This window comes from Lolium rigidum, chromosome 5 (genome assembly GCF_022539505.1).
Source record: "Lolium rigidum isolate FL_2022 chromosome 5, APGP_CSIRO_Lrig_0.1, whole genome shotgun sequence".
Classification (NCBI taxonomy): domain Eukaryota; kingdom Viridiplantae; phylum Streptophyta; class Magnoliopsida; order Poales; family Poaceae; genus Lolium; species Lolium rigidum.
In genome coordinates, this window is record NC_061512.1 from 80,025,538 (window position 1) to 80,047,171 (window position 21,634).

Genomic DNA, 21,634 nt, shown 5'->3' on the forward strand with positions numbered 1-21,634 from the left:
GGATGACTCAGACGTGCATGCTTGGGATCTAAGTGATTAACAGTATTGGGTTCTTGGGTTCGGTTGGTTAAGAAGTCACGAGTTCTATCAGAAAACAGACTGAAATATCTGAAATTTAGAGTTTGTATAAAGGTTCCGACCTCGAGCCTCAATATGCATTATGAGCGGCACCACCGATAAGGTAGGGGTAGGCCGAGTAGCTCCTAACCCTAGCCTTCTACACAAACTACTCGGTTTGCTGCAATTTGTTTTTTTTTGCGGGGGTTTGCTGCAATTTGTTAAATGTGGGCCTTTCCTTTGACAATGTCAAGGGGCACCTATGTAATTATTTCCTAGCCCGTGAGCATGTGAAAAGTCTTCAGAGGGGCAGGCGGCGCATTTTCTTGTGTTCCTCCCCACTTCCCAGTCGCCCAAACCCTCCAAACTCCCAGCCCAGCACAACCCCAAGAAACAGCTACAGCCTACAGCCGCCGCGATGCAGCAAGCGATGCCCATGCCCGCGGCGGGGATGCCTCCGGCGGCTGGACTCAGCACCGAGCAGATCCAGAAGGTGCCTTCTCTTTCCCCCTCTCTCGCGGCTCTTGATAGGTTTTCGCGTGCCTCCTTGGTGGGTTTTGGGGGCTGCCGCGCTCCCGGCTAAATATTCGATCGTTTAGTCGCCCCCGATCAGGCCTAGTTCTGTCTGGTGGATTGGTAGAGATGGCCTTCTTATTCACCGATACGGATGTGGTTTGAACAGCTCGTTTGGAGTTACTGACATGGCGATTGAATAAATCAGTATTCCCCTCATTTTATTCTGTAAATCAGTATTCACTTCATCCTTGTATTAGCCTTATCTTCCGTTCCATTTCCCCACGGCACTTCCTCATTCGCTGAGCTGCCAATCTTCGAATGTTGCTTTTGTTTAGCAGCTGGCTACTGGGATGCGTCCTTTACTGTCCCACTAGATTCGCATTTTTTCTGGCTTTGTGATAGTGAATGTTGATGCATATATTGCTTACTGGCAGTGGGTTATGGTTTGCTTCCTTCTAGTACTACAGAAACCCCAAGTTGATTTGCTGCAGGAATATGTGGAGAGCAACCTTTGGTTGGTTACTCTCTTTTGAACTGTTCTCCAAGTTATCAACGCGGTCATCTTAATGCAACGAACAGCCAAACACATTCACTTGAAGAACATATATTTGTATATTTTAACTCCCAAATTCCAAATGATCTTCCGGTTTTAGATAAATGCTCATATTTTGTGGCTATACCTTTTCTAGCTTTGTGATTTTGGCATTGCGATGATGATATCTTTAGTCCTTGTGTTTTCTTGCAGACATATAGAATTTCTAGTAGTGTATTGTGTTTATTTTATGGTGCACCTGGCTTTCTTTTTGAATACTAACCCCATACACACTCTATTTTGATTATCCATTTCTCCTAATTGACATTATATCCCTTTGCAGTATCTGGATGAAAATAAGCAACTTATTTTGGCCATCTTGGAAAATCAGAACCTCGGAAAGTTGGCAGAATGTGCTCAGTATGTAACAGGCTCAACCTCTTCTTCTGAAGATTATAGAATTTGATGTCTTTCATTTCGCTAATATATGGGCCATCCTGTTTTGTGCTTTCTGGCACATACCTTCATTCATGAAATACTTTGTATGCACAAAAATAACAATTTTGTTTTGCTCCTATCTTCCCCTGTCATTACTCATCTGTTTACATTTGTCGTGGCTAGTACCATTGTTTTAAAACTAGACCAGACGACTGCCCACGAGTAGATATTGGAACTGTCTGCTGTCTGTTCGGTATAAAGAACTAAATCAAGCAGGAAAAAACCTGGCAAAATAGTATGCTTGCAAAGAAAAATATCCAATTAAGCGGCTGAGCTGCCAGTGAAGTGAACCGGGATCTCAGATTTAACACCCGGACCCATTGTCACATGTGCTATGATTTAGTGGGTGTTTTTACTTGTTAGGTCAATAAACAGTACTATTTTAATGATGGAATGCTATTCTTTGTGAAAATATTACGCAAACGAACACTCAAGATTTGCAAACGGATTTGTGCCTTGGTGCGTCTAGTTTGGCTCAGGCGACCAATTAAAGCAAGGAAGTTTTTTTTTGTGTCATACAAGGAATATACTTTACCAAACATTAATATTGAACTATAGGTTAACTATCGAGACCGCAGCGAAAAGGGTTCAGCAGTCACTAGCTTTTGAAAGCAATATATGTGTCTTGATGCCTCCGTTTTAAAAGCACCTGGTACAACACGTAAGTACGATCGCCACCACGAGCTCACACTCACACAACTACTAAAGACTGACGGAGCTTGAATTTTACTGAAGTTAATACATCCACCTCGCTCTTCGGGTATGTTGCCTACCACCGAGATAATATTCCTCTTGGTAACACACACAGGGGGATAAACCCTAGTGGTTAAAGGGTACAATCATTCAATTACCATCCAAGCAACAACTTGGTTATTTGTGTCTTAGAGCCTTGGCCACCTTCGATAAAATGTCACCGTCAGCATTTATGCCATACCTCAAGGGGAATCCACATTATAGCGGGAACCCATTGCCTCATGAAGTTGGGCCATAACTTCTCTGACCCCTCCGTTCTTCTATTTCTCGGCATAAGTTAGCGCAATGGAGGAGCATAAATTGTGGGAACGGTCAAGCCTAGGAGGCAGATCTTGTGTCTTGCAGATGGGGTGTGGCTCCCTAAAAGGTTCATGGTACCTTACTACAAGTACATGGTTTTGCGAACTTAATTATTTGCACATTCCTTTTGAAAGTTTAGCTTCCTTGCATTTTACATTCTGTTTATTGTTTTGCCTCCGAAGCAAACAATTTAACATTTAATACACCTGGGAATTACCGATGCAATGGTTAAGAGTGGTAGACATCATATCATAATTTAATTAAATTTTATGTTGAGTCATGTGAACTGTTCAATATTTTGGAACCAGCTAGGCAGTTCTCTCACCTATTATATAGTGATAACAAAATCAAAACACGCTTCACAGTTTGTTGGAATAAACTTCAGGTCATAACACTTTGCCTGTTGAAACAAATTAGCACTAATGAATGGTATCATCACTTCCAAGTGCCATAAAAGGCATCTTGATTTCAAAGGATTTCTGATCTGTTTATATATTTGCTCTCTTTTTTTGGCAACTCATGTTTTCCTTCTTCACATACCTCGTCGTCTTGTGTATAATTGGTTCTCCAGTTTTCTTTTTTTAAATATTCATGTAAATGATCACGTGAAATATATGCTGTGTACAAACATGTGTGAACGACCACATAGATAATTGTCTCCCAAAAGAAATGATAAATGAAGAAGTGACAAATATGTAAGCTGAAAGATACCATAAAATTACGTGGACCAACGGGGGGAAAATTCCCTCCCTGGGCTATACGTTGTTAGATATATGATGAGACCTCTCCAGCAGCGGATTTATACGCGCTAGATAACACCATGTTTAATTCAGCCCCCTTTGAGGCTCGAAACCGGGTGGGCTCGCTGCGCACTCGCAAGCCTTGCCACTGAGCTAACACTCAGTTCTCAAAGATACCATGAAATTGGCTTGGAACTCCTCCACAATCCCTGTAAACTTAGCAGTAGAGAAATGGCAGCATATCATAAGGTAACCATGTCACTATTTTTATATTTGAACATGAAGGTAGTTGTTGTGTGTTCGTTACCAGAAGTGAACCCTGGTGCCAGACGCACTATGGGCGGAATGGGAACCGCTGGGTCTCTCTCACTCTGTTCTCATTACCACTGCTCTTATGCCCTCCTGTTTCCTCTTCCTAGCTTTCTTTCGAGATCTCTCATCGAATATGCTCACCGAAACATTTGGTTTCTACCCTAAAGCTACTGAGCAAGCCAAGAAGGAAGAGGAAGGAGTGCTTAAGAACAATAGGAATGGGAGGCATCGGGAAACACCAAACCGGGCTCTCACCTCAATTAAGAGGTGGGAACAAAGCAAGTTAGGGTTCCTCCATGTTCCCACTCCAACTGCTCTTATGCCCTCTTTTTTTCCTCTTCCTGACTCGCCTTCAATATAATCACGTTATTTAAGTGTGTGCACTTGTGTTTGTGGTTTCTGAATCAAAGCTATCACATAAGCCAAAAGGAAGAGGAAGGAGTGCGCAAGAACGGTAGGAATGGGAGGCATCAGGAAAGCACCAAACCAAATATTTGCACCTCCAACACAACAGTAGAGGTGGAAACAAACAAGTTGGGCGTTCCTCCATGTTCCCATTCCTAGTACTCTCGAGCTCTCTCTTTCTTCCTCTTCCTGGCATACTCTTAGTGCCTACAAATCTGAGGAAACAAAACTCTCAAACAACAAGCCAGAATCGGATCTCTCATCGAATATGCTCACCGAAACATTTGGTTTCTACCCTAAAGCTACTGAGAAAGCCAAGAAGGAAGAGGAAGGAGTGCTTAAGAACAATAGGAATGGGACGCATCGGGAAACACCAAACCGAGCTCTCACCTCAATTAAGAGGTGGAAACAAAGCACGTTAGGGTTCCTCCATGTTCCCACTCCAACTGCTCTTATGCCCTCTTTTTTTCCTCTTCCTGACTCGCCTTCAATATAATCACGTTATTTAAGTGTGTGCACTTGTGTTTGTGGTTTCTGAATCAAAGCTATCACATAAGCCAAAAGGAAGAGGAAGGAGTGCGCAAGAACGGTAGGAATGGGAGGCATCAGGAAAGCACCAAACCAAATATTTGCACCTCCAACACAACACTAGAGGTGGAAACAAACAAGTTGGGCGTTCCTCCATGTTCCCATTCCTAGTGCTCTGGAGCTCTCTCTTTCTTCCTCTTCCTGGCATACTCTTAGTGCCTACAAATCCGAGGAAACAAAACTCTCAAACAACAAGCCAGAATCGGTGGACAAAGTGGCTCAGCTTTGTGGTATAAATAGGATGGGCATGGCACTTTGTAGAGACCCTTGGGGAGAGCAAGCAATGAAGACACCCGGTGCATGTGGCACCATTGTACAGTCAATGACAGTGGGGACACTTATCACCTGGTCCTGTCCTATTGTCATGCACTGATAATTTAAAGCATGTGCATGGACATCTTCTTCTTGATTACCTATATCAGATAGCTGCTGTATAGTAACAGTACCAACATGTGCATTTATACAGTACAGAAGTAGGAAGCAGTCAGAATTTATGAGCTAAAAATAATATGAAGTTGGAGACATTAAGCCCTCTAAATAAGCTAACAAAAAAAAAAGCGAAAGAACATCGTGGTGAAAACTGGTACACAATGTACTTCAGATATCAACAACCAAAAAAAGGCACTTCAGACATGAGCTGCACTAAAACAGATGATAGAATGTGATTATCCAATGATTATACAGATTTATTATCAGCAGAACTATGACTTATATATTGGCCATTTCTCAAGGAGCAATATCTAAATTCTGGAGACAGCAACATGACTTTGATTGGAGTTCAGGGTTTTCGAAGCTGCAGATAAATCTTGTCAGGTTCATGATTGTTCCTTGCTGATGCACTTACACGTGGCATCACGTCAGTCCATGACTAATGTCTGTAGAGCACCCTGTTGCGGTTCTTGTGCACGTGCTTGTCTGCGCCTTGACAAACCTTTTCTTTTTAGGTGGTAAATCTTCTAGGAGGTAGGAGAGATAGAACGCAATGCGCCAGTGTCCATCTTGGAGTGTCCACAAGAGCGCGTAGTTAAGGGCAATTTGGTTATATTTATATTGTCCTTGCGGAGGCCGGTCATAATGTTGAAGATTGTACTAACCATCGATGCCAAACCCCTAGGTTCGGTAGCGTCCCTTCTCACTGGAAGTGTAAAAAAAAAATTGCACCCATGTGTCAGCAATATGGTTTACATGTGTTATGTTGTAACAAACATTCAAAACTGTCAAAAGATGCATTTGGCCATCTCAAATACATGTATAAATAGTGTAATATGCTCATTCTTGTTAGGGAAATATGCTCACCTTATGTCGTACTACAGATTGTTCTAACCAACCTCGCGATTTGTATCCAAAGACTAATGGAAATTGCATCCAAAATACAAATTGGATTATGAGTACAAAGTCGCGAAGCATAATTTTGCATTGGATTTAAGTATTCCTATTTAAAAAATATAAGGAAAGGATCTATGGCTGAAGATACTTCCAATCTCAACTAAATCTTCTTTTGTTAAAAAAGGAATAAACTCTTTTAGACTTCACGTTGTAGCATTGTTGGCTTTTACAGCTAGCATTAAGAATTGCCCCATGTTGTTTTACAAGTATGTACCCATTTCTAATCTTCCATGTGTGCCAGATCAGCAGTTCCATTGTCCTTGATGTCTTTACTCATGCATCATATATGTCAGCCTGTGTACCTGTAGACAGTGTAACTAATCCAATGTTTTAACTACGCCATGGTTTTATTTTTTATGATTATTGAAGGTTTCCGTTATTTGTTATTAGTTTACTATCTTGTTACTCGATGCTTTCCTTTTTTACTTATGTTCTTGGCATTTTATAATGCTTGCATCATTTAATTGGTAATAATAGATGGATGCATTGAACACGCTTCCTTTACATAGCAATATTTTTTACGTGAATCTGGACTACTTTCCGAGATGGATGTGTAGAAACATACAGAAATTTCATCTCCCAGTAAACTTTCAGGTATCAAGCCCAGCTTCAGAAGAATCTCCTGTATTTGGCTGCAATTGCTGATACCCAGCCACAGACCCCTGTAAGCCGTCCTCAGGTTTGTCATGTCTCAAACTCATATAGAACATGCATATGTTCTTTCTGCTGCATGCACTAATCTTACTTCTGCATGCAGATGGCTCCACCTGGTGCTGCAGGACAATACATGTCGCAGGTGCCAATGTTCCCTCCGAGGACCCCTCTAACTCCCCAGCAGATGCAGGAGCAGCAACTACAGCAACAGCAAGCTCAATCACTTCCATTCGCTGGTCAAATGACTGGGAGACCTGGGGTTGTCAATGGCATGCAGGCCCAGCAAGTTGAACCAACCTATGCAGCAGGTGGGACCACTTCTGAGCCTTCGGCCTCTGATAATAATGATGGCAGAAGCGAGTCCTAAGAAAGCTACTAGGTAGCCTTTTAGGTTTGCAGAATGCATGTATACTACCACCAGGACGAAGAGAGGATCTTTCCTGTGCCCTTTAACCATAAGTGGCCGCGATCTTCGAATGGATGATGACTAGTTGTTGTGGTCGCCTTCGCCTTTCCAATTAGAACAAAGCTTAGATTGTTGTCATTTGTGCTGTGCTAGACTTTCTGCATTGTTGTAGGTTCGTATTCATTTTGTACGGAATAATAGGTCCCCCCGTTGGTTGTTCCTCATGGTGGTTGTCTGCCAACTAGACTAGTGTAAAAGCCTGATGGTGGTTGTCTCCAGGAGTTGTTTCTGCCATGCTTCTTAGTACCATGACTATCTTATTAAAGAATGCTCCTTTTTTTTAGAACTCAAAGAATATCTACTGAACCCTGATAAAATGGCCATATGAGTTGAAGCCGGTTATGCATTTGAGGTACAATTTTAAGCGATAGCCGAGCCCTTGTAGTGGAGTGATCAATGTCAACACTGAAGCTTGATACGAAATGTGTGATGACCCACTCGACATTAATGCTGCAGTAAAATGGAGCAGTTCTCTGTCTGTGTACATTGAAATATATTCAGAGGCTGTTGACGTTTAACCTTTCAGAGCTATTTGATGTAGAACAGCAGGATTTTTGCCACGTCTCTGGCTGCTACACTACTGGGTCCGTGGGATATGAACACACAGTTTTGAGGACTATATATCATCCTGGGTGTCGTAGCAGTAGTAGAGAAGCCTTTACAAGTCTCCGTGTTTACATTGCTAGTATTTGCTGAGGCCGAGAGCAGCAATGGGCATGGATGTTGACATGGGAGGTATCAGGACTAGGGGTTATAGTCATTTGGATAAAAAACGAGGGCATCATATGTAACACAAACTGCCCTGCAGGTACATTTTAAGAAGTGAACCTTGTAGCGCGGTGATGAAATTGCACGAGAAGTCCTTTACAATCCCATCGCCTCTGACCTCTTATGTACGTTGTGTGGCACAACATTGTCCATTGCTGAGCGATGTGGATGCCGACGACGCGGCTGCCGAAACGGCGGGATGGCTCGCTACACGCATGTGCGCATCTCGACGGTGAGGCAAGTTGGACGGCACGACCGCCTTGGCGCGGACCGGTGCCGTGCGCCCGGGCACACGTGCTGCTGTTCTCCTCCCTCTTTCTACCAATTGCTAACCATGAAGCTCTCACTTTCAGAGAAATTAAGGGATTTCTGGCTGTCAGGATCCGCCGTTTCTCTGAAGCAGAAGACACTTCGTCAGTTAACCAACGGTCCAGATGAAGAGCATCGGACGGCTATCGTTCGCTACCTAGTTTAAACTTACTTTCGCGCTAATTACTATTTATGCGCTGTAATACCAGATTACTGAACTAAGCGTGGTCCTGCTCTTGTTGTATAAAAGAGTGGGAGAGGGTGGAAGGGAGGCACGCTATGAATAAACCCTACATTTCGTATCCGAGTCGCTCTTCGTCCTCATGGCAGCGCCGCCGGAGCGCCTGCTCGTTCCTTTCCCCCCTACGAAATTCTGATCGATTCTTCCGGATCCTGACAAGGTGGTATCAGAGCCGACGGTTCTCGGACCCCAAGCCGCACCGGCGTTTTACCCTCCCTCCCATCCCAGCTCGCACCGGCGCAGCCTCGTCTACCACCCCCCTACCCACTCACCGTACCATGGCAGGCAGGCCTAGATCCAGGACCTCGTCTCGATCTCGCCATTCTTCAAGGGACCAAAGCAACGAGGATGCTCCAATCCTCGGATCGGCATCGACAACGGATGCTGAGCTCGCCGCGCTCAGAGCACAGCAGCGCCAGGAGCGGGACGCGCGATCTATGGGGCGGCGCCTCCGCAACTACCAGGCAGAGTCCACGGCCTCCATCAACATGCTCACGAACCAGATGGGTAGCATGGTGGCGCTAATGGAGCGGATGCAGACCAGCATCGACAAGCTTACGCCGCCGGAAGGTACTCTCCAACTCGATACTGGCCAAGCTCCAACCTTTGTGACACCTCCTCCACGCACAAGCTCGAATCTTTCACCTATTCCGGAGGTTTCTACACCACAGGACACACCACCTACACAAAATCCACCTCCTTTTCCACCCACCCTAGGACGGCTAACGCCCGCCCAACTGCCATTACCACCAAGCACGCAGGATGTTCGACAAAAAGCCGTGAGCACGGAGAACGAGTCCCTCGTGTCCACCACCATGGCATCATCCTCGCGGCAGATCCAAACACAACGCACAAACCCCACCACCCAACCCCATTACTACCAGCCTATGCCTACCACCCAAAACCCCACACCGAACCCCACACCACCTCTACACCCCACCACCACCCAGAACAACCACTATGCCGGTCACAGCACCCATCCACAACCACCACTTAGCCAGCCACTACACCAAACCATGCCATACACCCACAACCATTCTCCAAACCAATCCTTTCCACAAAACCGATTTCAGCCACAACATACAAACACTGACTTGCACCTACGAACACCCCATGTGGAGCTGCCGATCTTTACTGGCGAAGCACCTCGAGCTTGGTTACTGGAGTGTGAGGATGTGTTCGAATTGGTCGACATACCTGTGGCCAGCAGAGTCAAGTGGGGATTGGCTCACATCAGAGGACAGGCAAAAACCTGGATCAGCAGTTCTGGGTTACACTTGCAGACACTGACATGGCAAGAACTCAGCCATGTGCTGATTGATCGCTTCCCTGATACAACAGCAAACGATCCTATGGATCAGCTCCAACTGCTCAAACAAACTTCTACAGTGAATGCTTATATCGATCAGTATGAGCAGTGGATGACGCAGATGAAAAGAGAGCGCAGTTACTTGCCTCAGGATTTCTTTGTGGATCGATTTACCAGTGGGCTTAAAGACAGTATCAAGCATTTAGTGCAGTGCCAGAAGCCTGAGACACTCTTGTCAGCTTATTGGTATGCAAGGAAATATGAACAAGCATACCTATTGAATATCAAGAAAGCAGCCCCTGTTGCTCCGGCTCCTCGAGTGTACCCACAACAGCAACCAAACCAACGTCCCCAGCCACCGAGAGACAATCGCAACAGGCCACCAAACATCAATAGAGGACCAAGATTGTGTTGGTATTGCAATGAGAATTTCTTCTTGGGTCACAGATGTCCTCAGATGCAAAGGGCTTTAAATATGATTGAGTTGCAGGGTTATGATGAAGAGGAGGAAAACCAAGCACCCTTGTTGATAGATCCTCCACCACCAGCTATCCAGCAAGTGATGGTCCTTCCTGAACAAGCTCCAACACCACAGCAAGACTTACCACCACCAGCAATGCTCCCTGAGGAGGCAACAATGTGCATATCTGCAGCAGCATACAGTGGCAGTCCAAGTGATTCTACAATCTCCCTTCTCCTCAAATTCAGTAAAGCACAGGCAGTGGCTCTGGCAGATACAGGCAGCACAAGTACATTCATGGACTGGACTTTTGCACAAAAACACAAGATCCCATTGACAAAGACTGCAGAACGAACAGTTACAGTGGCAGGTGGTGGAATCCTCTCCTCTGGGTTTATAGCTTACAATTGCCCTTTTACTGTCCAAGGTACCATATTTGTCACAAATTTCAGAATCCTGGAGCTGCAAGGAGCTGATGTAATACTGGGAGTAAATTGGTTTAAGCAACACAACCCAGTCACCTTTGACTTTGTGGAAAGGAAATTAACAATTGGTGTGCAGGAGAAACTACTCACATTCCATGACCACTTACTTCCTCCTGACAAGCTCCTCATTTCCTCTGAACAAAGCTGTAAACTGCTAGCACAAGGTGCAACTGGTTACTTATTGTGTTATGCACAAGGGGAAGACATACAACAGAACAGCAAATCTGATGCACTTGTATCTGATGCTGTTCAGGAGCTATTGCTACAATTCAGTGATGTATTTGAGGCACCACAGGGACTGCCTCCTCCCAGAGAACAAGACCACCACATTCCTCTCTTACCAGGCAAGCAACCACCAAATATCAGGCCCTACAGAATGTCCCACAGCCAAAAAACAGCAGTGGAAAAAATCATCCAAGAGATGCTGCAAAACAAAGAAATTCGACTGAGTACTAGCCCTTACTCTTCTCCTATCCTGCTGGTCAAGAAAAAGGATAAGTCCTGGAGGCTTTGTACTGATTTCAGGGGACTCAATGAGCAAACAATCAAGAACAAGTTCCCTATTCCTGTGATTGAAGATTTACTGGATGAGCTACAGGGAGCACAGTTCTTCTCCAAGTTTGACCTCAGATCTGGTTATCACCAAATCAGAATGCATGAACCTGACATAGAGAAAACTGCCTTCTCCACTCATTTGGGACATTATGAGTATCTTGTCATGCCATTTGGGTTATGCAATGCACCTGCAACATTTCAGCAGCTGATGAACACTCTTTTCTCTCCTTATATTAGAAAATTTGTTCTGGTTTTCTTTGATGATGTGCTAGTCTATAGCAAGAACAAGGAGGAACATCTACAACATTTGAAGATTGTACTCCAAGTATTCAGAGAAAACAGCCTCAAGGCCAAGCTAGCTAAATGCAATTTTGAGCAACCTCAAGTGGAATATCTTGGGCATATAATTTCTGGTCATGGGGTAGCTACTGATCCCTCAAAAATACAGGATATTATCGAATGGAAAACCCCTCAGACAGTCAAACAGTTAAGAGGATTTCTGGGCTTAGCTGGATACTACAGATGATTTATTCCTCACTATGCTTTGATCTGTCAACCTCTCCATCAAGCTCTCAAGAAAAATTCCTTCTCATGGGAAGCTGCACAGCAGGCTGCATTTGACAGATTAAAGGAAGTCATGTCCCTACCCCCACTGTTGGCACTGCCAAACTTCAATCTCCCTTTTGTCCTGGAAACAGATGCTTGTGACACAGGCCTTGGAGCTGTACTGATGCAAGAATCCAAGCCACTTGCTTATTTCAGCCGTGCCTTGGGCCCTAAAAATGCAGCTATGTCAGTCTATGAAAAGGACGCTCTTGCTATTCTAGAAGCACTGAAAAAATGGAGGCATTATTTCCTGGGCAATAAACTGGTAATTAAGACTGACCAATGCAGCCTCAAATACTTAGCAAGCCAAAGATTGTTGGAAGGGATCCAACACAAGCTCTTGCTGAAACTCTTAGAGTTTGATTACTCTATACAATACAAGAAAGGCACTGAAAATTCTGCTGCTGATGCACTGTCAAGAAAACATCAACCAGTGAATGTGCAAGAGGAACACAACAACTGTCAAGCACTTGCTGTAGCTGTTCCATCATGGACCAATGATATAATCACTTCTTACTTGGGAGATGACAGTAGTACCAAGCTGCTCCAAGAGGTAACTGTTAACCCCAATAGCCATGCACATTTCTCAGTCCAATCTGGAATTCTCAGATACAAGGGGAGACTGTACATTGGAGCCTCTACTAATCTCAAGCAAAAAGTGTTTGATACTTTCCACTCCTCAGTCTTTGGTGGACATTCTGGCACCAGAGTCACTTATCATAAGCTCAAGCACATTTTCTACTGACCCAAGATGAAACAGTATGTGACTGATCAAATTGCTGCTTGCCCAATTTGCCAAATATCAAAAACTGAAAAACTACAGTACCCAGGACTTTTGGACCCATTGGATATTCCTAAGCAGAAATGGTCTGAAATAAGTATGAACTTTGTGGAGGGGCTCCCTCTTTCTAAGGGCAAAAATGTGATCTTAGTAGTGGTTGATAGACTCACTAAATATGCTCACTTCTTGCCTCTATCACATCCATATACTGTGCAGACTGTGGCAGATTTGTTCATCAACAATATTATCAAATTGCATGGACCTCCAACAGTCATTAGCACAAACAGGGACAGTGTATTCCTCAGTAAGCTATGAAAGGAAATCTTCTCTGCCTTGAAGATATCACTGCATTTTTCCACAGCATATCATCCAGAGTCTGATGGCCAAACAGAGAGGGTAAACCAATGCATGGAACAGTATCTGAGGTGCATGGCCTTCCAACAACCAAAGAAATGGATTGAATATCTCCCTGCTGCTGAATTCTGGTACAATTGCAGTTACCACACTGCCATTCAGATGTCTCCATTTGAAGCATTGTATGAATATGCTCCTCCCCTTCTTACTGAGCTACCAGCACCAGCTACATTGTCTCCAGAAGCTCAGGATACATTACATGACAGGGAGAAAATGATCCTTACATTGCAGCACAACCTAGCTAAAGCACAAACAGCAATGAAGAAATATGCTGACCACAAAAGGACTCCTCGATCCTTCCAATTGGGTGACATGGTGTATCTCAAAATGATTCCCCAAAGGGAGACAGCTCTTGGCCAGGGAAACCCACTGAAGCTTGCATCAAAATGGTATGGGCCGTTCAAGATAATTCAAACAGTGGGCAAGCGCGCTTACAAGCTCCAACTACCAGAGGGAACAAAGCTCCATGATGTATTCCATGTCAGCCAACTCAAGAAGCACATTGGTCCTAGGGCCATTCCATCAGCTCATCTGCCCTTGGTCACTCCATCATGTATGATCAAATTTGCACCTAACTCTGTCCTCCAGTGTCGACAGGTTCCAAGACGTGAGGGAGATTATGAGGTTGCGGTTCCCCAGTGGTTGATCAAGTGGGACGGCCTGATCAAAGCCGATGCAACCTGGGAAGACGCTGAATTCATCATGAAAACATTCCCGGCGTTCAAGCCCTGAGGTCTTGACTCAAGGGGGAAGCATTGTCAGGATCCGCCATTTCTCTGAAGCAGAAGACACTTCGTCAGTTAACCAACGGTCCAGATGAAGAGCATCGGACGGCTATCGTTCGCTACCTAGTTTAAACTTACTTTCGCGCTAATTACTATTTATGCGCTGTAATACCAGATTACTGAACTAAGCGTGGTCCTGCTCTTGTTGTATAAAAGAGTGGGAGAGGGTGGAAGGGAGGCACGCTATTAATAAACCCTAAATTTCGTATCCGAGTCGCTCTTCGTCCTCATGGCAGCGCCGCCGGAGCGCCTGCTCGTTCCTTTTCCTCCTACGAAATTCTGATCGATTCTTCCGGATCCTGACACTGACCGTGAAGCTGCTCCATTTCCTGCAATAGATAGCTAGCCGAGATTATGTGGGATCCCAATACTAATACAGTTTGAGCCTCTCTCCCATCACAAATCCCCAATCTTTAAACAATCTGCCGGAAGAAAAATAAGAAAGAGAAACTAGGCTGACCCGACCTGCACCTTGCGCCTGCTATACAGATACTTGCTGAATCGAGCGCAGAGACAGTTCTTGCTGAATCGGGCGAAGGGAGATAATGGCTGGGTCTGTAGAGACGCGAGCGCGACCGGGTTTGTGGAGCACAGATCGTTCGATTCAGCAATCCATTGTGTAATTGTGCCAGAAGGCTATCTTCAAACTGTATAAGTCCTTTTTACATCGAAAGGCCCACAATGCATCGGTGCAGCTGGTGCATGAGTTGTGGCGTTTCACCAGATACCTCTGGTTAAAATAGCCTCCGGTTAAAATAGCCGGCTATAGCCGATAGCCGTGAATTTTTTTGAAGCTATGAAAGGCTATAGCCGGGCTATAGAGGACTATAGCCATATAGCGGATTTGCTAAATAATAAAAAAAATTGGACATCATATAGTCATATATATATATCAATAATTCACAAAATTAATAACATAATAACATCTTCACAGATATACATAATAGTTCACACATAGTTAAATACATAGTTTTGTCCAAATATTACAACATCATTACGTAGTTTAGGACATAGTTATGCCCATAATTACATAACTAGAGCTTGGTGACTATTTCAGCAAGCAAATGGAGTCAACTGAAATTTTTAGTCCAAAATTTTGGGTCCATTGAGCGGGAAGTTAGCGGCTATGAGACTAAGTTAAGGCTAAATAGCCTTAGCCGGGCTATTAGCGGCTATTTCTGTTTTAGCCTCTAAAGTTTCTAGCTATAGCCGCAGGCCTCGCGAAAGGCTATAACTTGGCTATAGCCGGCTATTTTAAACAGAGCTAGATACGTTCTCTCCAGAAGCGAACCCTAGCACCAGACGCACCATGCGGGGAACAAGAAACAGGTGAGTAGCTCTCACCATCTTCTCATTTCCACTGCTCTCGTGCCCACTCTTGTTTCCCCTCCCTAGCTTGCTTTTGAGATCTCTCTACGCTAAAGCAACTGTGCAAGTCAAAAAGGAAGAGGAAGGAGTGCTTAGGAACAATAGGAATGGGAGGCATTGGGAAACACCAAACCGATCTCTCACCTCAATTAAGAGGTGAAAAAAAGGCAAGTTAGGGTTCCTCCATGTTTCCACTCCAACTACTCTTATGCCCTCTTTTCTTCCTCTTCCCGACTCACCTTTCAAGATATCATGTAATTTAAGTGTGTGCACTATTTGTAGTTTCTAAATCGAAGCTATATCATAAGCCAAAAGGAAGAGGAAGCAGTGCACAAGAACGGTAGGAATGGGAGGCATCAGGAAAGCACCAAACCAAATATTTGCACCTCCAACACAACACTAGAGGTGGAGACAAACAAGTTGGGCGTTCCTCCATGTTCCCATCCCTAGTGCTCTTGAGCTCTGTTTCTTCCTCTTCCTGGCATACTCTTAGTGCCTAAAAATATGAGGAAACAAAATTCTCAAACTACAAGCCAGAATCGCTGGACAAAGTGTTTCAACTTTGTGGTATAAATAGAACGTGGAGGGCACTTCGTAGAGTCCTTTGGGGAGAGCAAGCAATGAAGACGCCGACTGCATGTGGCACCATTGTCCTGCACTGGTAATTTTAAGCACGTGCATGGACATCTTCTGCTTGATTACCCATATCAGAAAGCTGCTGTATCCCCCATTTCGAAAAAAAAGAAAGCTGCTGTATAGTAACAGTACAAAACTGTGCATTTATACAGTACGGAGGTAGGCAGCAATCAGAATTATGAGCTAAAAATAGTATGACCTTGGAGAAATTAAGCCCTCCAAATAAGCTAACAAAAAAAACGGGCTTCAACATTGCGGTGGAAACTGGTACACAATGCACTTCAGATATCAGCAACCAAAAAAAGTCAATTAAGACATGAGCTGCAGTAGAACAGATGATAGAATGTGATCATCCGATGATTGTAGAGATTTATTATTAGCAGAACTATAAAAAATATATTGGCCATTTCTCAAAGGAACAATATCTAAATTCTGTAGACAGCAACATGACTTTGATTGGAGTTCAGAGTTTTTGAAGCTGCAGATAAATATTGCCAGATTGATCAATCATCATTGTTTTTTGCTGATGCACCTACACGTGGCATCACATCAGTCCATGACTAATGTCTAGCACCGGTAGCGTCCCTCCTCATTGGAAGTGTCGAATAAAAACAACAATTGCACCCGTCTGTCAGCAATATGGTTTGCATGTGTTATGCTGTAGCAAACATTCAAAACTGTGAAAAGATGCATTTGGCCATCTCAAACACATGTATAAATAGTGTAATATGCTCATTATTTTATTGAAATATACTCACCTTTTGACTAAAACAGAACTTCTAACCCACACTCTCTTAGACTTGACGCTGTAACATTGTTGGCTTTACAGCTAGCATTAAGAAGTACCACATTGCTTTACAAGTTTGTACCCATTCCATGTGTGCAGATGAGCAGTTCCATTGTCTTTGTCCATGCATCAATCATCATATATGTCAGCCTGTGTACGTATGGGCAGTGTCACTAATCCAATAACTACACATTTTGTTTTTGTTTTTTATGATTATTGAAGGTCTCCGTTCTTTGTTATTGGTTTACTATCTTGTTACTTGATGCTTTTCCTTTTCCTAATGTGCTTGGCATTTCATAATGATTTCGTACTATAATTGGAGTAATACGTAGATCAGTTTTTTTTCCGATAAAGGGAATATATTAATATCGAGAGATACCAATTACACCCAGCCTCTACAACAACGCACCACCCTAATGGCACTACGGATGCACACAGCCAAAAAAAGGAAAATAAAACTAAGAAACAAAATCCCCGCTACAGTATCTCAGGCCTAACAACAACAATACATCCACCACCATGACAACACCTGAATTGCAGACTCTCCAAAAAACGACGCCTCCAAGAAGGGAACAGTGATCCAACACCGTCGTCGCCCGATCAAAGATCTTAGGTTTTCACCCTGAAGATAGTCCCCACTCTCAAAACAATGCCTCCACGCCAAGGTCACTGCCAGGCACAACCAGTTAAGGCTAGACCTTGGGTTTTTACCCTGAAAGGTAGGACTCTGCGTTGAACAAGTTTCCGTTTACATAAAAATATTTCTTACCTGAATCTGGGTTTCCTTTTGAGCTGGATGTTAAGAAACATATAGAAATTTCATCTCCCAGTAAATTTTCAGGTATCAAGTTCAGCTTCAGAAGAATTTCTTGTATTTGGCTGACATTGCTGATACCCAGGTAACCCAGCCACAGAGTTGTCATGGCTTGGAACTCTATACAAAGATGTGTCCATTCTGCTGCATGCACTAACGTTACTTTTGCAAATCGCCTGGGACAGGGCATTACGTGTTATTGGGGGAGACTTGTATAGGATCTCTACTTTAGGTGAGATCCGGATCAACACATAAAATTCATATACACAAATTGTGAAAAAATCTCAAACATTTGTACAACGTACCTCGGGCTGTATTTACAAGTCGGAGAAATTTTTGCTTCAAATTCTACCTATAGTTAGAGAGACAAAAAAGACAAATTGCAATGTGAATATTGCCAGCTTTGGATGAACAGTATTCCACACTATTCACACCCAAATTTATCTTTTTTGATTCTCTAAGTGCAACTCCAATTTGAAGCAGCAAATTCTTGACGTTGCATATATACATAGATGTGTATTGTCAAAAAAAATTAAGAAAATTTGAACATGTTTTGTCTTTTCACAAAAATAGATCTCACGGTCCTGTGTAATGGTGGATCCTATCCAAGTCGTGCCCTGTCATGTCGCAGGTGCCAATGTTCCCTTTGAAGACCCTTTTATGGGAATCTTGGGCGGCTCGACGTTTTGGTATGTTTGAGGCGTGCCACGGACAGGAAAATGGCTTCCTGGCCTCCTTTGCCCATTTGGGCTGGGTAGCTCCAGCGGCCCGCCGTAATTATTTTATGCAATAACATTTTTATTGATAGAACATAAATAAATAACAAAGTGCAAAAAAGATAATAATAGCTAAAAGTTAAAAACCTAGGCTAACTATGGTTGCCGCTGCCATTGATGGCTACTCGTCGTCATCCTCGATGAAAACAAATACTAGAGGTGCCCACGTCCACGACCAGTACAAGGTGCCCTGTGCGAGCGGAGCCGTCGGGGCAGAGGGGGGCCTGCTGATGGCGTCGGTGTTGTTAGAGTATATATCTGTATATTGTAGTTTCCCCATATGTTAGGGGGCTTCCTGCATATTTGCACATGTACATGTACTATATATTGTGGCCTTTGGCCCCCTGGTAATACAACAAGCATATTATCATAACATGGTATCAGAGCCCCAGGTCTCAAGTTCAAATCCTGGCTTTCACATGGTTTTCGCAATTAAGCCTAAAAATTGCTGTTGCCCCCCCTCTTTAGCCACCGCTGTTTCGGTGTGCTCTTCTTCTTTCACGTGTTGACTTTCTCTTCTCCCGTCACACGCGAGTGGGAGTGTTGTGAAGTGTATATGTGGATTGCCTAGCCCTTTCCATCAGTCCGGACTTTTGGTTCAAGTGGCTAGTGCATGAAGCTTAACATGGTATCAAAGCTATTTTCTTGGGATTGAGGTTTCCTCCACTTCTGATGGCCTTTCTATCTCTCAGGAGAAGTACATTCAGGATCTTCTTGCTCGTGCTGCTCTTGGGGATGAGCGCACGGTTGATACTCCTATGGAGCTTAATGTTAAGCTTCGTCCTACTGATGGTGATCCTCTTCCTGATCCCACACGTTATCGCCATCTTGTTGGGAGTCTTGTTTATCTTGCTGTCACTCATCCTGATATTTCTTATCCTGTTCATATTCTGAGTCAGTTTGTCTCAGCTCCTATCACTGTTCACTACAGTCATCTCCTCCGTGTTCTTCGTTACCTTCGTGGCACGATCACTCGTCGCCTTTTCTTTCCTCGTTCTAGCTCTCTCCGGCTCCGAGTGCTACTCGGATGCTACGTGGGCGAGTGATCCTACGGATCGTCGTTCACTTTCTGCTTACTGTGTGTTTCTTGGTGGTTCGCTTGTTGCTTGGAAGACGAAGAAACAGGTAGCGGTTTCTCGTTCGAGTGTTGAGGCTGAGCTGCGGGCTATGGCTTTGTTGATTGCTGAGGTGACCTGGTTACGGTGGTTGCTTGCAGATTTTGGGGTCTCAGTTACGACACCCACTCCACTTTTGTCCGACGAGTACAGGTGCTATCGGTATTGCACGTGATCCGGTCAAGCATGAGCTGACCAAGCATATTGGTGTTGATGCTCTTTATACACGTGCTCAGGTGCAAGATGAGGCTGTTGCGGTTCATTATGTGCCTTCAGATTTGCAGTTGGCGGATTTCTTTACAAAGACACAAACTCGAGCGCAGCATGACTTTTTACTCTCCAAACTCAGTGTTGTGGATCCACCATGAGTTTGGGGGGGGTGTTAGAGTATATATCTGTATATTGTAGTTTCCCCATATGTTAGGGGGCTTCCTGCATATTTGCACATGTACATGTACTATATATTGTGGCCTTTGGCCCCCTGGTAATACAACAAGCATATTATAATAACAGGCGGTACGCGTTGCTGCTGTTGCGGGAGGAGGCAGTGGCGCGTGCGGGGCGTTGTGCACATGGGTCACTGGAGTGGTGACTGGCCTTCCCTGCGCCAACACGGACTCACACAGATGGATGGCGATGCCATTCCAGTGTGTGAGCTCCTCTAGCTCGCTCTTTGCGATGGCGATCTCCATCGCCTCCTCCTCCTTGAGGTCCGACAGCTAGACCTCCGGGTTGACGAGCGGCGCATTGCCACCACCATTATCGTCGTCGTAGGTCGCCTCCCTCGTCGTCGAAGGGGCCACAACCGAACTCACGTGTGAAGAAGCCGACATCGGCGATGTAACTAGCGTGCCGACATGGGTTGAATTCCCAGGACCCAAAGGTGTCCTAGTTCTCCGAGTTCAGCCCGGAGGCCGGATCGTCCCGTATATCTGGTGGGAAGAGGGACCGGCGACCGCGGATCTCGTCGCATAATAATCTGAAGTTGAAGTTTTCTCCCAAAAATACAAGTCTCACACCAGCAAAGCATAATAATCTGAACAACATGACGCTCTGACCAATACGTTAGGCACCACATCGGGCACCTAACCATTATTGTAGCAACTTGCTGATCCAGAACTGGTTAGGGAGGGAGAAAATTGCATAGACCATCAATTCTTGGGGAAGGTTTTGCACAAACCAGCTACTCAAAGTTTTTGTTGCACAAACAAGTAACTCTAGGACTAATTTGTTGCAAAGACCTCTGATGACCAGACTACACGGTTAAACAACACCTGATAGCCACGTTGCCTTTGCACATGGAGGCCAGCGTGGACGTCGGTTGTCTACCACTGTATACCATACCAGCCCGCTATTTAATTTGCTTTCATATGTTGCCACGCCTACATCTATAAAAGCATCTCCACGATTTAAAATAGCGACCTAAATCGACCGATTTTATCCGTTTAGGTCGCGCCGCAGATAGAAATTAGTGTCAGCCAAACCAGTTCTCCGGCGCGACCCCATTTAGTCCATGCTGACCCGTCGGCCGAAGACACCAACAAAGTTAAATTTGAATGAACCATAGATACGGATGGCGCCTCAGGGTCGGCATCGACGGCACCGCCGCCTACTCATCTTCCTTGTCCTCGGCGATTTCGACAAGCATGGGCGGTGTCCATGGCCCCTGCAGCGGCCATGCAGGGGACTCCAGTGGCATGCTGCGGCAGAGGCGGCGACGAAACCATCTGCCCCAAGAGTTGTTGGTCTTTGCAATTTCCTCTTAGGGAGGAAAATTGGTAGCGGGCAAGGCACGAACATTCAAGTGGTAGCAATAGAACGATGGAAGATGCAGTTCTCAAACATCTCCTCCCAAGATGATTCGGTGCAGCTAGCATTTCAAAGATTTGCTGTATCGCCGTACCTCCCTGTTGGGTCATCGCCGCATAGCTGTAGCCTATGTGGCATAATCTTCTAAATATATGTGTTCCCATTGCCTCACAGTCCTAGCTAGCAGAAATCGGAAGATCTATCCAAACAAAGTGTCTCAGTTCTGCTGGTTATAATATATGTTTGTGTCTCCTTGTAACTGCTATACATGCTTGTGGAAATGACAAGTCCAAGGCAATCTCTGTATTTATAACCCCACACATTAGTACACAGTAGTTGGTTGTAATGACAAAATCCCACAAGGCCACAACATGAGTGACACAATGGTCTTTCAGCCATGCATGTGCAT

At 44.5% G+C, this 21,634-nt stretch overlaps 1 protein-coding gene across 2 annotated transcripts; it reads left to right on the forward strand.

Moving 5' to 3' along the window:
• The first annotated feature begins 388 nt into the window (after nucleotides 1–388).
• Nucleotides 389–7,551, forward strand: LOC124655543 (GRF1-interacting factor 2-like). 2 transcript variants are annotated; one of them, XM_047194419.1, is made up of 4 exons: nucleotides 389–550; nucleotides 1,449–1,525; nucleotides 6,682–6,766; nucleotides 6,845–7,551. In XM_047194419.1, exons 1-4 carry the CDS (start codon nucleotides 476–478, stop codon nucleotides 7,106–7,108), a joined length of 501 nt encoding a protein of 166 aa, XP_047050375.1. In that variant the 5' UTR covers nucleotides 389–475; the 3' UTR covers nucleotides 7,109–7,551. The 2 variants fall into 2 exon arrangements, with proteins under 2 accessions (XP_047050375.1, XP_047050376.1); XM_047194420.1 differs by having other exon boundaries at nucleotides 6,682–6,751.
• The last annotated feature ends 14,083 nt before the right edge of the window (nucleotides 7,552–21,634 follow it).